Source organism: Falco punctatus (assembly GCF_963210335.1).
Source record: "Falco punctatus genome assembly, chromosome: 4".
Lineage (NCBI taxonomy): Eukaryota > Metazoa > Chordata > Aves > Falconiformes > Falconidae > Falco > Falco punctatus.
In genome coordinates this window covers 97,085,482-97,103,160 of record NC_137583.1, presented here as the reverse complement: position 1 = coordinate 97,103,160, position 17,679 = coordinate 97,085,482, and the positions used below count along the sequence as shown (strand labels likewise).

The 17,679-nt window shown below is 50.3% G+C and overlaps 1 protein-coding gene across 1 annotated transcript in view; it reads left to right on the top strand.

Moving 5' to 3' along the window:
- Positions 1-244: 244 nt before the first annotated feature.
- The window catches only part of LIMD1 (LIM domain containing 1), a 33,706-nt gene continuing 16,271 nt past the window's right edge, over positions 245-17,679 (top strand). Inside the window, exons 1-2 of the mRNA XM_080385900.1 lie at positions 245-1,867; positions 12,321-12,422. Coding sequence (XP_080242026.1) covers positions 712-1,867; positions 12,321-12,422 — 1,258 coding nt within the window. The 5' untranslated portion in view covers positions 245-711. The remainder of the gene's footprint in view (positions 1,868-12,320; positions 12,423-17,679) is intronic.

Genomic DNA, 17,679 nt, shown 5'->3' with positions numbered 1-17,679 from the left:
CAAAGGCACTGGCGGGGCTGGGGTGTTCCCTGGAGCACCCAGGGGTGCCCTGTACTCCCCAGGGTGGGGGCTGTCCTTGCACCGAGTTGGGGTCCTCTCCTCATGCTCTCTGCAGCACAGCCATGCAGCCACGGCTGTGCATGTAATACGACGTAAAACACATCCGTATTAACTAAATTCATATGATGAAGATTAATTGGCGCAACAGTTACAGAATTAGTTTTCCCAACAGGTTGTTGTTTTGGGGGGGAGGAGCCTGTTTTTTCACCACGAGTGGGTGCGAGCTTTCGCAAGGGTTTTGCACCGGGGTTTCAGGCCGCTGCGGTGGTTCCTCAGTGGCCCGTAGCGGGCGAGTGACGTGGGGAATAACACCCCTCCCCCACCCGGCCCGCCCGCCCCGCGCGCTCCTTGCGCGCCTTACGTCTTCGCCCCCACACGTGACCTCATCCCATCGCCCGCAGACGCCATCGCGTCGGACCGGTGACGGGCGGCCGCCACGCGCGGCGCGGCGCGGGGGCGGGGCCGTGCCCCATCCCCGCCTCCTGGCCCCGCCCCCTCCCCCTGTCCCGCCCCCGTCGGGGACGGGCGCGGCGGGAGCGCGGCGGCGCGGCGGGACGGAGCGGCCGGCGGTGCCGGCAGTGGCCGCAGCCCGGCGGGGAGCAGCAGCGGCAGGAGCAGGACGGCGGGGGCCAGCCCGCCAAGCCGGGCGGGATGGATAAGTACGACGATCTGGGTCTGGAAGCCAGCAAGTTCATTGAAGACCTCAACATGTACGAGGCCTCCAAGGACGGTCTCTTTCGGGTGGACAAAGCTGCCGGCAACAACCCCGAGTTTGAGGAGACCCGGCGGGTCTTCGCCACCAAAATGGCCAAGATCCACCTTCAGCAGCAGCAGCAGCAGCAGCAGGAGGAGATGCTGATGGCCGCCCTGAACGGAGGGGCTGCCCTCGGCGCGCCCCGGCCCAGCCCGCCGGCGGCACGGGGAGCCAAGCCGCCCCCCGCCGCCGCCGAGGGGCCGCGCCTCAGGCCGTGCGACGGCGGGGAGCGCGCCGAGGCCCCGGGCGGCCAGGCTGGGCGCCGCGGCTGGGAAGCGGAGCCCGACAGGGCCCCCCGGGCGGGGGGCTCACGGCCCGGCGCCGGCCGCGGGGAGCAGCGGGCCGGCAGCCCCGGCGACCCCCGGGCCGGCCGCGGCGGGCAGGAGAACGGCGGCGAGGCCAGGCGGGGCGGCGGCGGCCGCGACCCGACGGCGGCCGGGCAGCGGTCCTCCTCCTTCTCGCACGCCCGGAGCCCCCCGGCGGGGCCGGAGGAGGGCGCCCCCGGCGCCCCGCCGCAGCACAGGTCCGCCTCCTTCTCGGCCCCCTCGGCGCAGCCCGCGCGCGGGTGTTCGGGCCCGGCCGAGCCCGGCGCTCCCGGGGCCGGCGGGGAGGGCAGCCAGCCGTGGTACCGGGGCGTCCCGCCGGCCTTCCCCCCGAGCTCCGCGCTCGCCACCCCCGGCGCGGACTGCCAGCACGCCGCCGCCTGCCCCGGCCCGGCCGGCCCCTTGGTGGCCCACGGTCACAACCACCGGCCCGACGGTGGCAGCGCGAGCCCCGAGCCGGGCTCCTCGCGCCTGGCCTCGCGCGGGCCGGCGGCTCCGGATGCGCCGCATGCCCCGCACGCTCCGCCGCATCTCTTCCCGGAGGGTGCGAGCACCGTGCGGCCAGATGCTGGGCACCTGGAGGGCTCCGGCACGGCAAAGGTGAAGCTGCCCTGCCAGACCCTCCTCCCGCAGCCGGAGCAGGGGCCCTCGGTGGCCGAGCTGAAGCTGGAGGCGCTGACCCAGCGCCTGGAGCAGGAGATGGACGCTCGCCCAAAGGCCGATTACTTTGGTAAGGAGGCAGTCTGCCAGGCTGTGTGGAGAGGGTTCCTTGCGAAGGGTCGCTGCAGGGTTTGCACCTGCAGGGTTGTGTCTGCCCATACGCCCGCTTGGTTGTGCTTTTTCAGTTGCTGGCTGGCTTGTTATTTAACTTGCATTTATTGGGCACGGGAGGTTCTTCCGCCTGCAATGCTTTTTTTCTTTAATCCTATGAAATTTTAAGGCGAAGGTAGTTTAACAGCTTTGTAGGGGGCAGCGCTGAGAAGAAGCTGGAGCAGTGTCTTTTGAAGTGCCCTTCGTTGCCTGCAGGGAGGCACCTAACTTTACTTGACAGTACTTCTGGTCCTCTGTGTCTTAAAAGCACGCTGCCTGACCACGTGTGGGTAGGAAGGCAGCCGTCCAGCGTGCAGAGGAGTCACGCCTGCGTACGCTGCGGGCGCAGAGAAGGGTACAGAGCTCAGGGGAGCTTGCTGGTACCCTCCATGGAGGTGGGCATGGCCGAGCATGCTTGTGGGGTCCCTCGAAGAGGAGTTGCTTGGGGATGAAAGGGGTGGTGGTTTCTCAGACTCTCCAGGATTTCCCCCCCCACCCCCAGGGGCTGGTCCTCGTCAGCTGTGAGAGGATCGGTGTATCCTGAAGGCAGCATGGGAGGTGGAAGGCACATTCCTCCCTAAATCTGGGGTCTGCAAGTAGTCCAGACCCAGAGGTTATTGCTGGTGCTTGACACTGAAAAAGGACCGCTTACATGTGAGGATCTCCCAATAAGAATATTAAATGCCATGCTGGATTAAACTGATTTACTACCCCAGGATGGCAGAAGGTCAGGGGCAAATCGAGTGTTACCTTTCCCTACTGTGCCACTTTGCAATTTAATAGCGGGTGAGAGAGTTCAGCTTGTGGGAGAAGGAAACTTGAAGTTGCTGGGAAGGCTGAGAACTCCACAGTTAATTTAATGAATGATGGAGCAGGTCTAGCGTATGGCTTTTCCTCACGATTATAGACCCGCTGTCACAGAAGTAGAAGTGGGGGCAGAATAAACTCCTCAGCCTGGTGCAGAGGAACAGTTTGCGTCTGAGGCTGCGCAGGTGCCATTGCACAGGGTCCTGTCTGGTGAGGTTGGGTGGCTCGGCGGTGGTCTGCGCACACAGGAGCAGCCATGGCTTTCACGCCAGTCTTTGGGGACGCAGCTGGAGGGACCACTGAGTGCTCAGTTGCAAATTGCATAACGAAATGTGTTTCTTGGCATCAGGCAGTGGCACTTGCCTGCAGAGGGCTGTGCTGGGATGTTTACCTTAATATCTGAGGCTGGATTCAGCCTTGTGGCAGGGCAGATGTGTTTTTCTTCTGTCACAGAAAAGTGATGTGTTGAGTTGCTGTACTTGGAGCGTTTTGGCCTGGAAACATGTTTTGGTGCTTTCTGTCCCACGCGGGCAGCATGTGGTTTGAATGAGCTCAGGGAGCCTTGTCTCAGGGGCGAGGGGGGCCTTAGTGCCATGACAGGGAGCACCATGGTAACAAAGATGGAGTTGGGACAACAGTCTCCTGGGAGGTGGTGCTCAAAAGTGGGAGTATTTTGCTGGAGGTGGCATTCAGCTCCACTGGAGACATGTCGGAGGTCTCTTCAACAGACCCCACTGCATGCATCTTCTCCTCGTGATGCAAGTAAATCAGCTGGATCATACCTTGTCCAAAATGTGCATGGGGATGGGATGAGAAAGCCAAAGGACCTAGTAGGTGGTCAGATTTTTGCAGTTTTGTCACAAAATGAGGGGTAGCACCAGGGGGAAGCTTTCATCCTGTGAAAAATTGGTAGTGAAGCAGGAGTAATTCTGGCAGCACAGAGTCCTGCTGGTCAGGCGGCCGAGTTATTGCTGAGCCCCAGGGAGGGAGGAGGGATGGAGGCTGCCTGATCCCTGGTGTGGTCATGGTCTTTTGACATCCTCCCGACAGGAGGTTTTACACCATGATGTAGTGTCTTAGAAATTCGGGAAGGAGGAGAGGGAGAGGGAAAAATGAAATGATGTAGTACTCACGGCAGAGGAAGAAGGAAAGTTTTGTGGAGCCTGAACTCTGGGGGTGAAGGCTCAGCAGATCTGCCCTGTGGAGGAGCAGGACGGGGCAAGTACCAAGGTGTTTTAATTCTAGGCCTCCTCCCCCTTGGTTTCTCACTTTTGTTTTCGTTTTTTCGCAATTACCTTACTTCCTTTGGAGGAACCTAGCAGATCATCTGATTCTATCTTTGCTATGCCCTACCCTCAAGCTAGCAAACTTTAGGATGGAAAACAAATTATTTTATGCAGTAGTGATAAAAATGATCAACAGTTTGTTTTGTTGCAGACTTTTCCCCAGCAAAGGGAAGTCTAATGCAGCAGCTTTACAGTACATCTGAGCCAGGAAACGAAACCAGGACTGAAGTGCAAATGACCAAATTGTTTTATCTAAAATACTTTCATCTCTCTTAATTTTGAGTGCTGCTTTTGTAACAGGGGGATTATTTTTTTTTAAGACAGGTCTGTCCGTCTTGGTAACATACAGTCCTTCAGTCTGGACCAGATACCTATCATGAACTTTTAATTCTGATCACAGTAAAGGAGCTGCTTTTTACTTTACTTTGTGGCAATGAGTGTTTGTAAATGAAAGACCAGGAAAGGGTAAGCTTGGGGCTAGGTGCAAAATAGGTAGGCTGCTCTGCTGAGGAGTAACAGGCTGGTTCTCGTTATCTGTCAGCACTAGCTTGCTGTACAAAATACTTCTGTCTGCTCAGAGTATGTGTAAGTGAAAGGAAAGAAGCAAACAAAGCCAAGAATTATTATTTTTATTAATGGCGGCCTATGTGTGAGCAGCATGAGCCACACGTGTCTCTGGAAGAATTTGGGTTATCCAAGAGTGCTTTTGAAGTGCTGACTTGATTTATGTGGGCTGTCGAGGAGGAAGTAGGGAGTCTCAGGTATCACCCAGGTCTTAAGCTTGGGGAGGGAAATCCTGAAATTGCTCCTGGAGAGGCTGGTTCCCACGCAGCAGAGAAGGGGCCCCATGTCCCTGCGTGGTGTCGCTGAAAGCCAGCTTAGGTCGTATTCACGTTTTTGGTGTACTGTTTCCAGGGAACACCCAGGAGTGAGGTGCCTGAATCCCACTGATCTTCTGTGGTGTTCCTTTGGATGCACCAGCCTTCATTTCCACTCGGCAAACAGGAATTTTAACTAAACAGGAGGGAATGGGGGAGTTGCAACTGCCCCGCCAGCACCACCCAGTGCAAGGCAGGTGGGTTAGGTGAGGCACCACCATCCCAAGGACTGGTGCTGGGTGAGTTTTCAGGTGAGAGCCGGGCAGGTGCACAAGCAAAGCGAGCATCTGCCTGCACTGTCTGAAAGTGACTTGGTAGGGGAGAGGCCTGGCTGAGAGGTGCCAGGGTCTGCAGCGAGGTTTTACCGTTTGCTTTAGCAGTGCCTGTGGTACCACACCGCTCCTTGGTCTGCAGGCGCGGGTGGGTGCTTTTAGAGGTGTAACATGTAGCATCGTGGTTTCACCCGGGCTTATTTCATATAGCTAGATGGAAATCTCTGTCTGATGAAGACCATCTACACCCTTACCAAGATCTTTTTCTAAAGCAATTTTTATAAATAGTTTTCTAGTTATAAGTATTTGTTAGGTGTTGCATTTTGGCTTCCTTATTATTTTAAGCAGAGCTGATAAGCTACAGGTATTTTAGGAGCGCGCCAGGTGTCTTGTTATGCAGCAAAATACTGGGATGCTTCCCAGCAGTCAGGCAGAGAAGATTTCACAGCGAAGTCTGCAGATTTCTTTTCCCCTTGGCAGAAACAGAGGAGTAACCAAATGGCTGAACCCTGTGAAGACCTGGAACCCCAGCACCTCTGAATCGGTGTCATCAGCTTGGAGGCCAGCAGTGCTGTTCCAAAGTCTTGTGCCTAGTGAAGTTAGTGTTTTACCACTGCCAAAACCACAATTTGTTTAACTTCAAGCCTGTACACATGTGCAGACTTTACCAAACCTTGCTGGTGCACCAGGATGCTTTGGTGGCAACAAGGGTAATTCCAGGGCTGCCAAGTGGAGAATTTCTGGTTAAAATGAAAGTTTTTCTGAGGTTTGTTTTGTACATGCTTGATGGTAATGGTGTGGTTTCCACTGGGAATGAGTGCAGGCATCCCCCACTGCCTGTCCCCGGGAGAACACCACAGCTGGAAGGAGATGCCAGCCTGTAGCGGAGAGGAGGGAGAGGTGGCAGGGCAAGGTGGGTCCTGGTGGAATGAGAAAAGCTGGAAAGATTGTGGCATGTGGACTAGTGGGTGTGTGCAGATTGCAAAGCTTATCTCACTGCAAGGAACGAAGTAAGTAAGTATGTGTCAGGGATATGGCTCTTCAAGATTACAGCAGTATGTACTTCTCCTCCCTTCCTCTTGGGAGCTCAGCTGGGTTTGCAAGCTAAGGACAAATCTACAAAAAGGAAAAAAAAATGGAAGGAGTTGAGGCAGAGTAGCAATAGGCCTTTCAGCCAGGATGTTGTGGCAGTGGAGACTGAAAGGAATAAGGAGCCTCATTCATGTGGCACTGGAGTTAACATAGTGTCTGACATTGCTATAGGGTACTTAAAATGTCACTGGTGTGAGTTTGATGGCATTTTTGTACGTTGCTGGCAGTGCGTATGTGATTGTCTACAGCAAAGTCAAGAGGTCAAGAATGTGGCATGCAAAAACAGTACAGAAAAACTGCATTTACCTGCTTTGTGGTTCTTTGGGCAGGGAGTACCTGTACATCTTTGCTACCATTGAGTGATGACCCAGTTGCCCAGTGGTGAATGGGACCAAACTGCCAGGTTTTCCAAGCACTGGATCCCACATGGGCCTCCGTATCTCCTTGAAATCAGCTCTCTGGCAAGAGTGATTGCGCAGTATTGGATGACGGGACAGTGAGGCACACAATGTGTCTGATTTAGTTTGATGGAGAAGTGGCTTGGTTAAGGTGAGCCGCAGGGAGATGGCGTCAGGTTCTGGAGAAGGTCTGAAGTAAAACGTGAAGAACTGAGCGTCTCATTAGGTGTGACAGGATGAAATCTTTTCTTCTCAGTGGTCAGTCTTTGAAAAATGTGTGTGCAGGTGGAGTGCTTGGTTCTCCTGCAATGAATAGGTGGGTTGGAAATGCCGAAGCTGTACCTTCACGAGGCATGTGCCAGCTTTCCCCTTACCTTGTTCCCCTTTCCTGCCCTGACGGGGAGGGCCCTCGTGAAGGTTCCACTTCTGCCAAGAGGCATCAGGGTCTGCTTCTGAATTAACCACCTGCGTGTCTGGGCAGATAGGAAAGATGATACCAGATTATTTACACGCAAAGGCTCTGGGCGTTTATTCCAAATGCAACTGGGGGTTCTTCAGCGTAAATTCAGCCTCCTGTAAGGAAAGGGAAAAAAAATTAGTTGTGTATTGTAGAAGGGTCAAGCTGATTGTGGAAATGTGGCTTGCATGGGAGTAAGTGGAAGGGTGGGACAGACTTACTCTTCCAAGTGGTGTTTCTGGATTAGCTGTACATGCAGACCCGTGCCACATGCAGAATCATCCTGCTGCTGTACTCTTATCTGGGACCAGACTGGCATGGAAATCTCACCACTGAAGCAACGCACCATCACATTTGGCTCTCCAAAATTAAGTGACAGGCACAGCAAACCCAACCATGAGCACGTGTAGGAAAGCTTGGCTGTCCTGGATGTTGAGAAGGGGGATGCTGCTGGAAAACCCACAACTTTGTAGATAGATGATGTCTGGCACGTGGAGATAAACCACACCGACCAGTCCCAGAAAATGCTGCTGTTTAGCATGGTTTGCCTTGAATTTTTAGCAAATGGGATATAGCAAATAACGGAGCCTCCTTCTGGTGAGCGTGAAACAGCAACACTTAGAGGAAAAAAATGTCTCTAAAGGCTTTGAGTCCAGCAGTGAATGGAAATAAACTTGTTGAACTTTAAGGGTGGGACTGGCATTTCAGACCGAGCATCGGGTTCACTTTCATTTCTGACAGCCCTTGAGGTCTGCATTGGACCTGTTTGATCTTGCGAGCTGAGGCTGTTCCCAGTGGCAGCCCACCTCCCGGTTTGCAGTGCCGAGATGGAGTACGGTGAGCGCCGGGAAGTGCCTTACAGGGCATGTTGTCCGTCCCAGCTCTGCCCCAAAGGTCCCTTTGTTCAGGCACTCAGCTGCAGTGCAGGCGGTTGCTCGCCACATGATGCGAAAGGGAACAGAGATTTCTTTGTTGTCCGGAGCCCGGCTGCCCTGCCGGCAGAAATTGAGCCGAAATCAGCAATTTCCATCCCTTTCGCTTTCCAAATCTGGCTACCATTCTGCCGCTGCGCTTGAGCATGGATTTACCGGTGCTGTGCATGTGTGGTGCTTCAGGCTTGTCAGCCTTTTATTTCTCTTTAATAATGCCTTAATAACATTGTCTGAAGTTAAAAGCCATAATTTCAGGGGGGATGTCTGCTCCAGTCGGCGCTTGCATAAGCGCTTGTTACTTCCAGCAAAGTAACCTGAGTGCAGAAATTGGGCATCTTGCTGAGCCGTGGCTACTCGGCATCCCCCTGCTTCGAGCTGAGGACAGAAGTTTTTGCTAAAAGCAGCTCTATGCCAAGAAAATTACGCAGAACCGCTGACTAGTGTCAGCGGCATGTGGAGCTGGACTGATGCTGCTGACATTTTAACTCTTATGTCCTGGGTAGCGGAAAGCACGCTCAGCACTGTTTCGGGAAATAGTCGCTGGAGCTGGCATGGAGCAGGGTGCAGAGTCTGGTTTGCAGCAGGATGGGGTTGGATGTGGCTCATGCTGTGCTGCCTTCCATCAGGCTGGCTTTGCACATGTGTTGCCTAGCTCAGTGACTGGCCACTCTCAGCAACAGGTACTGGTTTTTCCTTGCACAGTCTAAGCCGAAAGAACAGGATCATTGTGGCAGCAGGGAATGAATGGGGGGGGGGGGGGGGGGGGGCGGGGAAAAGTAGAAAGGAAAAAGTCAATAAAACCCACCTTTTTTTCCCCTTTCAGGCCAGGTGTGTTGGGAGTCAGAGGTGAAGGCTCAAGTATGTTGCTTAAAATACTTCATCATACTGTATTTGGAAGACGCAAAGATTTATTTCTAGAATAATTCCAATTGCTACTGAGATTTAATTGGCTTTCCAGTAAGATTTAGCAGATAAAAGTGAAAACGTAAACTATACATAGATTTGCTGTAGTGCCATTTTTCGGTTGTCAGCCTTGCTAGAGGACATCTATAAATATTTATAGCATGACTGCTTATTACATAGTTGGGTAATTTAGCACATTGTAGTTTTTGCAGACAACATTGTCGATTTATTTTAAAAGCCCTTTCATTCCGTGACTTAAGTTTTCATGTTTTGAGGGCCTAAATATTTAAAGAAGTGGATATAGAAGGGTTAATCACGATGAAATGGAGCACCTACTGAAAGCAAGGAGGAAGGATGATGGGGGTGGTCGAGGGGCAGGAGATGGAAGAAAGTTTGGGTAAGGATGCAGGAGCCCAGGCAGCTCCTGCAGGACCTGGCTGGACTGTCACCTGTCCTGTTGGGGAAAACACAGGGGCAGTGCCTATGCTCCGGAGCCTAAATGGGATCGACTGGAGGCAGCAGAGGCAGTTTCTGCCCTCCGTGGGGTTTGCATTAGGGTATTTTATAGCAGCTTCGGGTTCCTGCCAGCATCTTTACCGTGCACTGTGTGTGCAGTCAGCTGCTGTGCCTTCTGCCTCCCGCTTCTTCTTGCTGCTCATCCATATTCAGTGTCACCTGGCTGCTTTCTGGAAAGGAGGAAATCAGAGCACGCTGGTGAATTTTTTCTGGAGCAGCCACTCATTGGCACGGGGAAGGGGAAAATGCAGCGCTTGCAGTGCAATAAATACCTTGGTTATCTGGAAAGCCTGGTGGATGTTGTGGAAAGGTTTCGACCAGCAAAATTGGCAGGTTTTGCGCTCTCAAAACTTTCTGCTTGGCATTGTTGTTCAAATTGGAATTTTGTGAGGTGGCTGTTAGCTCTTGTGTCAGATGATAGTGCAGCACCTCAGGCTGCCGCTGAATGTGCTTATTCCTGGAAGAACATATCTATTTGAAAAGCTGAATTTTCTTATCTTCGTCTTTTCTTTTTTGCTTTGTAACGCTTGCATGATTTATCTTTTGCTTTCTTAAATGTTTCTTTCAGTAAATGAGATAAATCTGCTTTGTTCAAAAAGAACCAGCAAGTTTTGCTAACTTGGTGCCAGTCTGCGTGCTGAAGTGGGCCCGTGGCCAAGCTAGCATTTCAGCTCAGGTCAAATTTGGACAAAGCAGAGTAACTAATTGTTGTCTGCAGCCTTGTCTCCAGGTTTGTGTCAGTGTGAACTCCGGCTGTGAGTGCAGCGGGGCTTGGAGCAGTGCTAGGGCAGCTTCCAGCATGCTGGTTGAATGCACAGGGGCAGCTGCAGTACCGAGCGCCAGGTCTGCTCTGGGAAAATGGAAGTATCTGCTATTCAGCAGCCGTGTGTGAGCTGCTGCGGAGGGGTCCTGAGCGTTTTTATCCCCGTAGTGTGAAAACTGGCAGCTGCAGCTATCGGCTGCAGGAGGGAGTTGTCAACCACCCTGGGAGTGCCAGTGTGGTGCTGCTGGAGCTGGGAGTTAGTTTTCAGCACTGTCGTAAGTGCATCGTGTTTCTTCCCAACTTTCACCAGACTGTTCCAATTACTGTGGAGCTTGCGGTGTCCCAAAAGAAGTGAAGTTTTGTTAACCGCAGCATGACTAAGGATCTCCAGCAGGATGATACTGTCCCTCTTCTTGGCCCAGTAGGAACGAGACGTGACTGACAGTCCCTGCCCCAGGGAGTTTAAGAACCAGTGTAAATGGGACTGAGCAGCAGTGGAAGGATAGACCTGGAGATGAAGTCACATCTGCAGGGTCCTATCAAACCAGAGGCAGAAGCACATCATCTGTTTGTCCTTCACACTGTCTGTCCTGGGTAGAACTGTGTTTATTTGCTTAAACAGGGCTTAAACTTGCTTGTTTCGAGGTATTTGAAGGGTGATGCTGCTTTAAAACCAGTCTGTGGCAATCACAGTGTAATGCCTGAAGTAAGTGAACTGGTTTGACGTGTCATTTTCCTTGGACAAGGACTTTCTCTCCACAGCCACTAATAGTGGCTTTGGGTGGCCTTGCTGCGTTTCTCCCTGCAAGGTGGAGGGAGCAGGTCCTGCTAGCAGATGCTGACAAGGGTGTGAAACTCAGTAAAATAGTTTTAGATGAAAATGTGAGACTTGAGAGGCCCTAGGTCAACGCCCTTTGTGAACCTGCAGTGCTAAAATCTTCTCCCTGCACTTCTTCACCCGCACCACGGCGCATCTGCCCCATCACCACGATTCCCATCCCCCATCAGGCAGGTCTGTTCCTGGAGGGTCCCAGAGCAGAGGCTTCCTTGTGAGGTGGAAGTCCTCACCCTTTGCTCTCTGCCTGGCTTGGGGTTTGGGCTGGAGCCCCACACTGGGGTGGGCGCTGGTGGAAATGAGCTTGGCTGTGCCAGCAAGAGAGTGAGCTGAAGAGCTAAACGTGGTCATGTCCCTCCTCTGGAGCTCCAGAGCTGACCCTGCTCTTTAGGTGATGGTGCTGACGGAAAAGCCTGGTTGTGAGGAGCAGCTTGGACTTGCACTTGGGACAGCTTATAGCCAGAAGCTGGCTGTATGTGCTTTCCCTGGCTCTCCTTTGCCCCGAGGGCTGCCTGAGTATCAGCCCCCCTCGGCCGCTGCCACCAGTGGGTGTCCTCTCCTTAAAACTGACTTTTTTCTTGCCTTGTCCTGCAAGAGGCCAGAGGAACATCTGGGCAGGATATGTAGTCAGTACGTAGTGCCTACACTGGGTCTGTGTTCAGATGTGACTGACAGAGGGGAGGGAGGGAGGTGTCAGGTAGTCCAGCTCTGTTTTGGTGGGAAATCCTTAGGGCCTTCAGCAGATGCGACCAGGATCTGAAATCATTACACTTAAAGGGGCTAAGTGAAGAGGTGTGTTTTGCTCACGCTGGTTGCAACCAACAAGCTTATTTTATGCAATACATAGCAGAAACTGTCGGCCTGTGAACAGCCCTGAGTATCACTTACTACCACCCCAGCTTTTGGGAGGGTCCTTAAAAGTGGTTTTAAATCTATATAAAGGTTTTGGGGAAGGACGGAGATGTCGCTGTAGCCAGACAGGGCTGTTCTTGTGCAGTTTAATTGTTTGCAGAAGGCTTTTGCTATGGGGGTCTGATGACCATCCTGACTGCTCTTAATAGCATCTCTTAGGGTGGGTGACGCCGATGTTGTGTACATCTTATGGCTTTGGTGAACTGCTGGGTCCTAAGCTGCTGAGCTACCATGCTGAATTACAGGTGTGGTCACCTGGCCAGTGACCCCAGCTGCCTCACTGAGTCCCGCTTCTGACTTCTTGTCTCCCTCTCTCTTCCAGGCACCTGTGTGAAATGCAGCAAGGGGGTGTATGGAGCAAACCAGGCTTGTCAGGCCATGGGCAACCTCTACCACGATGGCTGCTTCACCTGCGGAGCCTGCAGTGAGTACCCTGGTGTGGGGCCCTGGGGCACTCTTTGGGCTCAACATTTTTCTGGTGTAAAGGGGGAAAGAAAGGAGGTGGTTATTGAATTATCTGCTGGCTGGAGTCTGCTGCAGCTGTATGTCTTGATGGTGGTGGTTGCTGTTTGTTTTTTAAAGGATTCTTGCAAGGCATGTAGAAAAGATATTTTGGATTGTGCTGGCCGTGGTAAGGGGGGTGGTTGTTTTCATTCCTCTGCCTCACAGTTACAGCCACATTTTCTTGCTTGTAAGAGTATTTTTTCAAAGTGGCAGTGAATATGCCTTAGTTAGCACGTGGATGTTTGTTGTTTGTCATGGCAAACTGTACAGCCATCCTGGTCTTTCAGTCTGCAGACCCCAGGGAGAGCTGCCGGGCCGGTGCCATGCCGTGAGTGCAGGCAGGGTGCAGGTGCCAGCAGTGGGCTCTGCGAGTGCCAGAGACACCTTTATAGGTGGAACTGCTGCGCAGTCGGTCCAGTGATGGTGTTTTCTTCGTGTGCATTACTTTTACTCTAAAATCATTTTGCCTTTCTGAGGGACCTGCAGTCAAGGCGTCAAATGATGATGAGAACGACTCAGGTTACACATCTTGCTTGTTCTTTCTTCGGAGGAATGAAGCTGTGCCCAGAGACCGGGGGGCATGTCTCTGCCAGCTTGCTCGCTGGTTATTGCAGGGAGGGAGCTGGTTATTATGCCAGAGGTATCAGGCTGGGAGCAGTGATGATGAGCCTCTGTGGAATCTGCCTGAGAAGCAGGGTAAATAGTTCCAGCTGGCCCCACTGACCTCTTTGCCACTTGTCAGACCCACATCTAAAGTTTGCTGGAGCGTACAGCACGCTGCAGTGTATGGATCCTCCTAAGCAGCTTTTCAAAGACGTCTGTGATGGAACTGGGGTGAGGAACAGCACGCTTGATTTCAAATCACAGCTGTGATTGTAAGACAGTGGTTTTCCTGGTTTGTTACGTTTAACTCTAGGGCTAATAGCATATTTTAAGAAACATAGCTGTATATGTGGTAGCAGAAAAAAAATATCCATCTGATGCTTTTGTATACATGAGTTTGGTTTTCCCAGATGAGTCTTAGGGGTTTTCTCCTGCATTGTATTTAGAGTTGTAAACTCATCAGGACTGCATGTGTTTTATTTGGAGCTGTAAAGTGGGAGTAAATATAGAAAGATGTGTATACTTTTTAATAATAGCTGAACCTTGAACTGTGCTCATTTCCCAGCTGTCCAACACCAGCTGCCTTGCCTCACCTATGTTTTCAGTAGAGCACTTCACTGGTGACTGACCAAAGGCGGGAAAACTGAAAAGAAAAAGTGGTGTTTGCACATAGTGGCAGCTCCCTAAAGGCTCAGAAGTCAACAACTTGTTCTTTTGTCCTCTCTTGTAAATTAACTTGAAATCTTCTGTAGAGTGGATTCGTGGCTGCAGCCAGGGCTTTGCTTCAGAGACCTCTCAACCTCTGTGGCCAGGCAGCCTCTGAGCTGCCCTTTCACACAAAGTTCCTGTTAAAAATAATCCAGCACTACGTTCGAGCTGTCTTGAATTTCTAAAATTACTACCATGCAACTGGTGCTTTAGAAAGAAACACTTTCAATCCTCCTTTTAGAACAGATTTTACCTTCTTTATTTGGAGACCAGCGTGAGAGGTACTTGCAGTTGCAGAGGTACCAGTGGTTACTTCCATTTATGTTTGTTTGTGTTTGGTTAAAAAATAGCTTAATCCCATTTCTAATGAGGGGGGTTTGTGAAGTCTCAACACTGTTCGCTATTTGCTGCTTATTCTAAAAGGAAGCCCTTTCCAAAGACTTCTAATGCAAGACAAAAAGGTGTGGGTGTCAGGTGACTTAGATGGATGGAAAGAAGCTAACTTTAGCAAAGTGAAGTCAATTTTTGCTCTTACCCTGGCTGTAGCTGATAAACATGCTGAGGAGATGTGCTGGGGCAACGGGTTTCAAATAGGAAGTAAGGAAAAAAAAATCTAGGGAAAATGGTAGGGGAAAAAAAACCCAAAAGGATGGGGAGCAATAATAATATTTTCGTGAGTAGAAAATACTGTATTTCCATACAAGATAAAAAAGGGGAATGCAAGTCATGGGAGCGTAATCAAAAGCCTAATTCTACTATCATGTAATTCTACTATCATGTATAAGGAATATAATTCTACATTCATGTAAGGAATGCTCTGAGGGAACGTTGGAGTTAAGCTCAGGAAGCCAAGAACATATTGTGGAAGAAAACAGGGTTCCATCCTTAAATCACAAGTATTTGGTAAAAGTCTGAAAAAGGCTGAGAATGGGAAATAGGAGAGTAGTGACTCATGAAAGCTCAAGTTGTTCCCGTTGGGGCAGTGGCCGCACTAAGGCGGAAGGTGGACGCAGCAGTGGGCGGCAGGGTGACGCGGATGGACGGAGAGGAGGGTGTGTGGTGGCGTGGGATTCCCAGCACTGGGAGGAGGGTAGTGCTGGAGGGGGGCCCTTGCAGCAGCGGTGTTTCCCTCTTGTGCACGCAGCTCTGTGAGTGGCAAGGCTCACAAGAAACCCTCCAGTCCGAGGGGTGTTTCCTGCACGGACTGCCCCTGCAGTCTCTTGCTGCAGGGCTTTGCTGCCTGGCCTGTTGTGCTGGAACGGGGAAGCTGGGCTGACTTTCTGATTCATCAAAGCCTCTTCGTGTTGCAGCTGTTTAACTGGTGCTTGGGGTGGTACACAGCATCCTGCCCTGCGCTCAGGGAGCAAGTGTACCCGAGGGGAATCCCTCTTTTCAAAGACCGAGGTGGTTTCCCAGTCCCCCAGACGATCAGCTGCTGCGGGGATGAAGGGCACACAGCCCTGTTGTTCACCCAGAGAGGGCTGCCGGCTTTCTGTCATCTGTGCCACTGCAGTAAATGTGAGGAGACCGTTTTATCTGCTAGGAAACAAAATATTTGTCCGGATGGTGTTGTCTATCTAGCTGCAAAGCACATCTTGAGCAGCCTATGTGGAAACTCTGGTTTCCAGCTGAAACACAGTGCTTTTGAGGTCAAGTGGAGTTCATCTTGGACACCATCCAGTGCAAATTTGTCTTTGAGAAGTCAAGGTTGCTCATGATTTCAATCCTAAAATTTCTGCTCTGGTGGAACACTGAATATCTCCAGTCCAATAAATAAAATACACAAAATTACCTATTAAGGTAAAGCATATTGTGCTCCAGATATTTATATCTGCTGTCCTGCTGTTCTCCTTTTAGGGGGGATTTCTAATTTTGCTTATAGTTGAATTTGTGTCCAAATGTGCGTTGGCTCCCTGACACAGAAAACAGGGTCTGAGGAGGAGGGGTGTGTGATACCTCGTAGTGCCAAATTTCCTACACCCTTGTTTCCCAATACCACATATGTTCAGAGATAAATGATAAAGCAGTTTGTTGAGCAGAGCTACACATACATTACGGGGTTCAGTTGTCAGGAAAAAAAATGTACTGTTTTATCTGAGCCACTGGCATGTAATGCAGAAAATTTGGCTTAGAGGTCAAAACAACAGATTTAGAATTATTACTTTGGCATAAATTTCTCATTTGTCTTCATGTTTGTTACAGGGCAGAGGCACAAACAAGACAGCTTTTTGCAGAGAGAGAGGAAAAAACTTCAGGCTCCTTCTGTAGGATTAGTAATAAATTATATTTGCTTTACAGGAGGGCCATGAAAGTAGGTTAAAAAAAAAAAAAAAAGTCATCCTCGAAACTCATACAGCTATTTCCTGCAAGCTGAAGGTGTCTGTTTCAGTCTTGTTTGTTTTTTTAAAACTTTGTTGGGCAAACAGTTATAATTATCAAATGGTTTGTTACATATTAACCATTTCAGTTAAATCACTAGTTTATGCCTCCTCAGAACACAAAAGATGCAGGTATTTCCAGATGACAGTGTTTATTGTTTGGGTAGTAAATGTGTATATATATATGCCCATATAAATACCTTATAAATGATATAGATTTAACTAGACAGTATTGCTCTAACCTATTGTGGTGTGTTAGTTTTTAATTTAGGATTCAGCCAGGCGTATATCCAACTGCCACAGGTTGCCTGGAAAACTCTGCTAGAAGCGTAGTTCAGACCATAAGGGTCTTGTACTGGAGCTACTTGGTCCTCAGAGGAAATCTGAAAGCTAAAAAAGTGCAAGGGAAGTGTCAGTGATGACTGTGAAGGAAATCAGTAGGCAAGGAAGGAAGTCAGAAAGAAAGAACTGATTGCAAGGTAGTTTGAAGGAGGATTTGATGTTGAACTACGGAAGGGCCAAAACAAGGACCAGCTTTTGGCCCCTTATTGCAAAGAGGTGGAAACTCGGCATGTTTGCCAGATTACAGAATTCGACCTTTGACATGTCACATTACTGCATTACTTTTCTTTTTTTTTTTTGTAAACTCAGATTAACGATGATGTCTGTGTAAGGGTAACAGGCTGCTGCTCCAGTGGCAGAGTTTGAAATCACACAAGCTGGTTGTCTCTTGCTACTCTCTGGGTATATGTATTTTTCATTTAATATTTCACAATGTAGTTGTGTTTAGAGGTATCAAGGGTCATTTACTAAACGCGGTAGCTAAGCTGTCAAAGCAGTTTTATTTGCGAGTGTAGCCCTCTGCTCGGGCTAATTAGTCTTGCTGCAGTGATTATAAAGCATGGCTACTTAGAGCAATGCAGTTCTTGGTGTCTTTGGGCTAATTACTTTGAATAAGCATGCCCTGTATTGGTATGTAACCCCTGGAACAACAAGGCCGTGTCTTTTTTTTTTTTTATTGGCACTGCTAAATAACTCTACAAGTAAAAAGTTGCCTTTTTCTGCAAGTGTGACTTAATCCCAGACAGCAGGACAGCCAGCCTTGCCAAGTGAATTTCCCCACGGTGAGTGTATGGTTATCTTCAGATGCAGAAACTGCCAGCTCTTCTGGTGGAGGCAGACTTTACTGCCTGTAGTTAGATATAAACCCGCTACACTGGTTGACACATGTGAGAAATGTGCAGATCTTCAAAGCAGTGTGCAAAGTATTGCTGGTAATCCTTCCTCAGCATCCCTTCAATAAAATTATCATGCCAGAGCCCACGTAGTAATTTATTTTTTTTTTTAATTACCAAAAGTAGTGTCAGAAAAGATTCAGATATGCCTGGTTTTACAGTTTGGAAAATAGGGAAGGCATCAGTGTGTGTTTCTGCTCCAGTCTAAATTCCTGCTTTGTTCTTGCTGACTTCTTGTCTTCGGTCTCTCAGC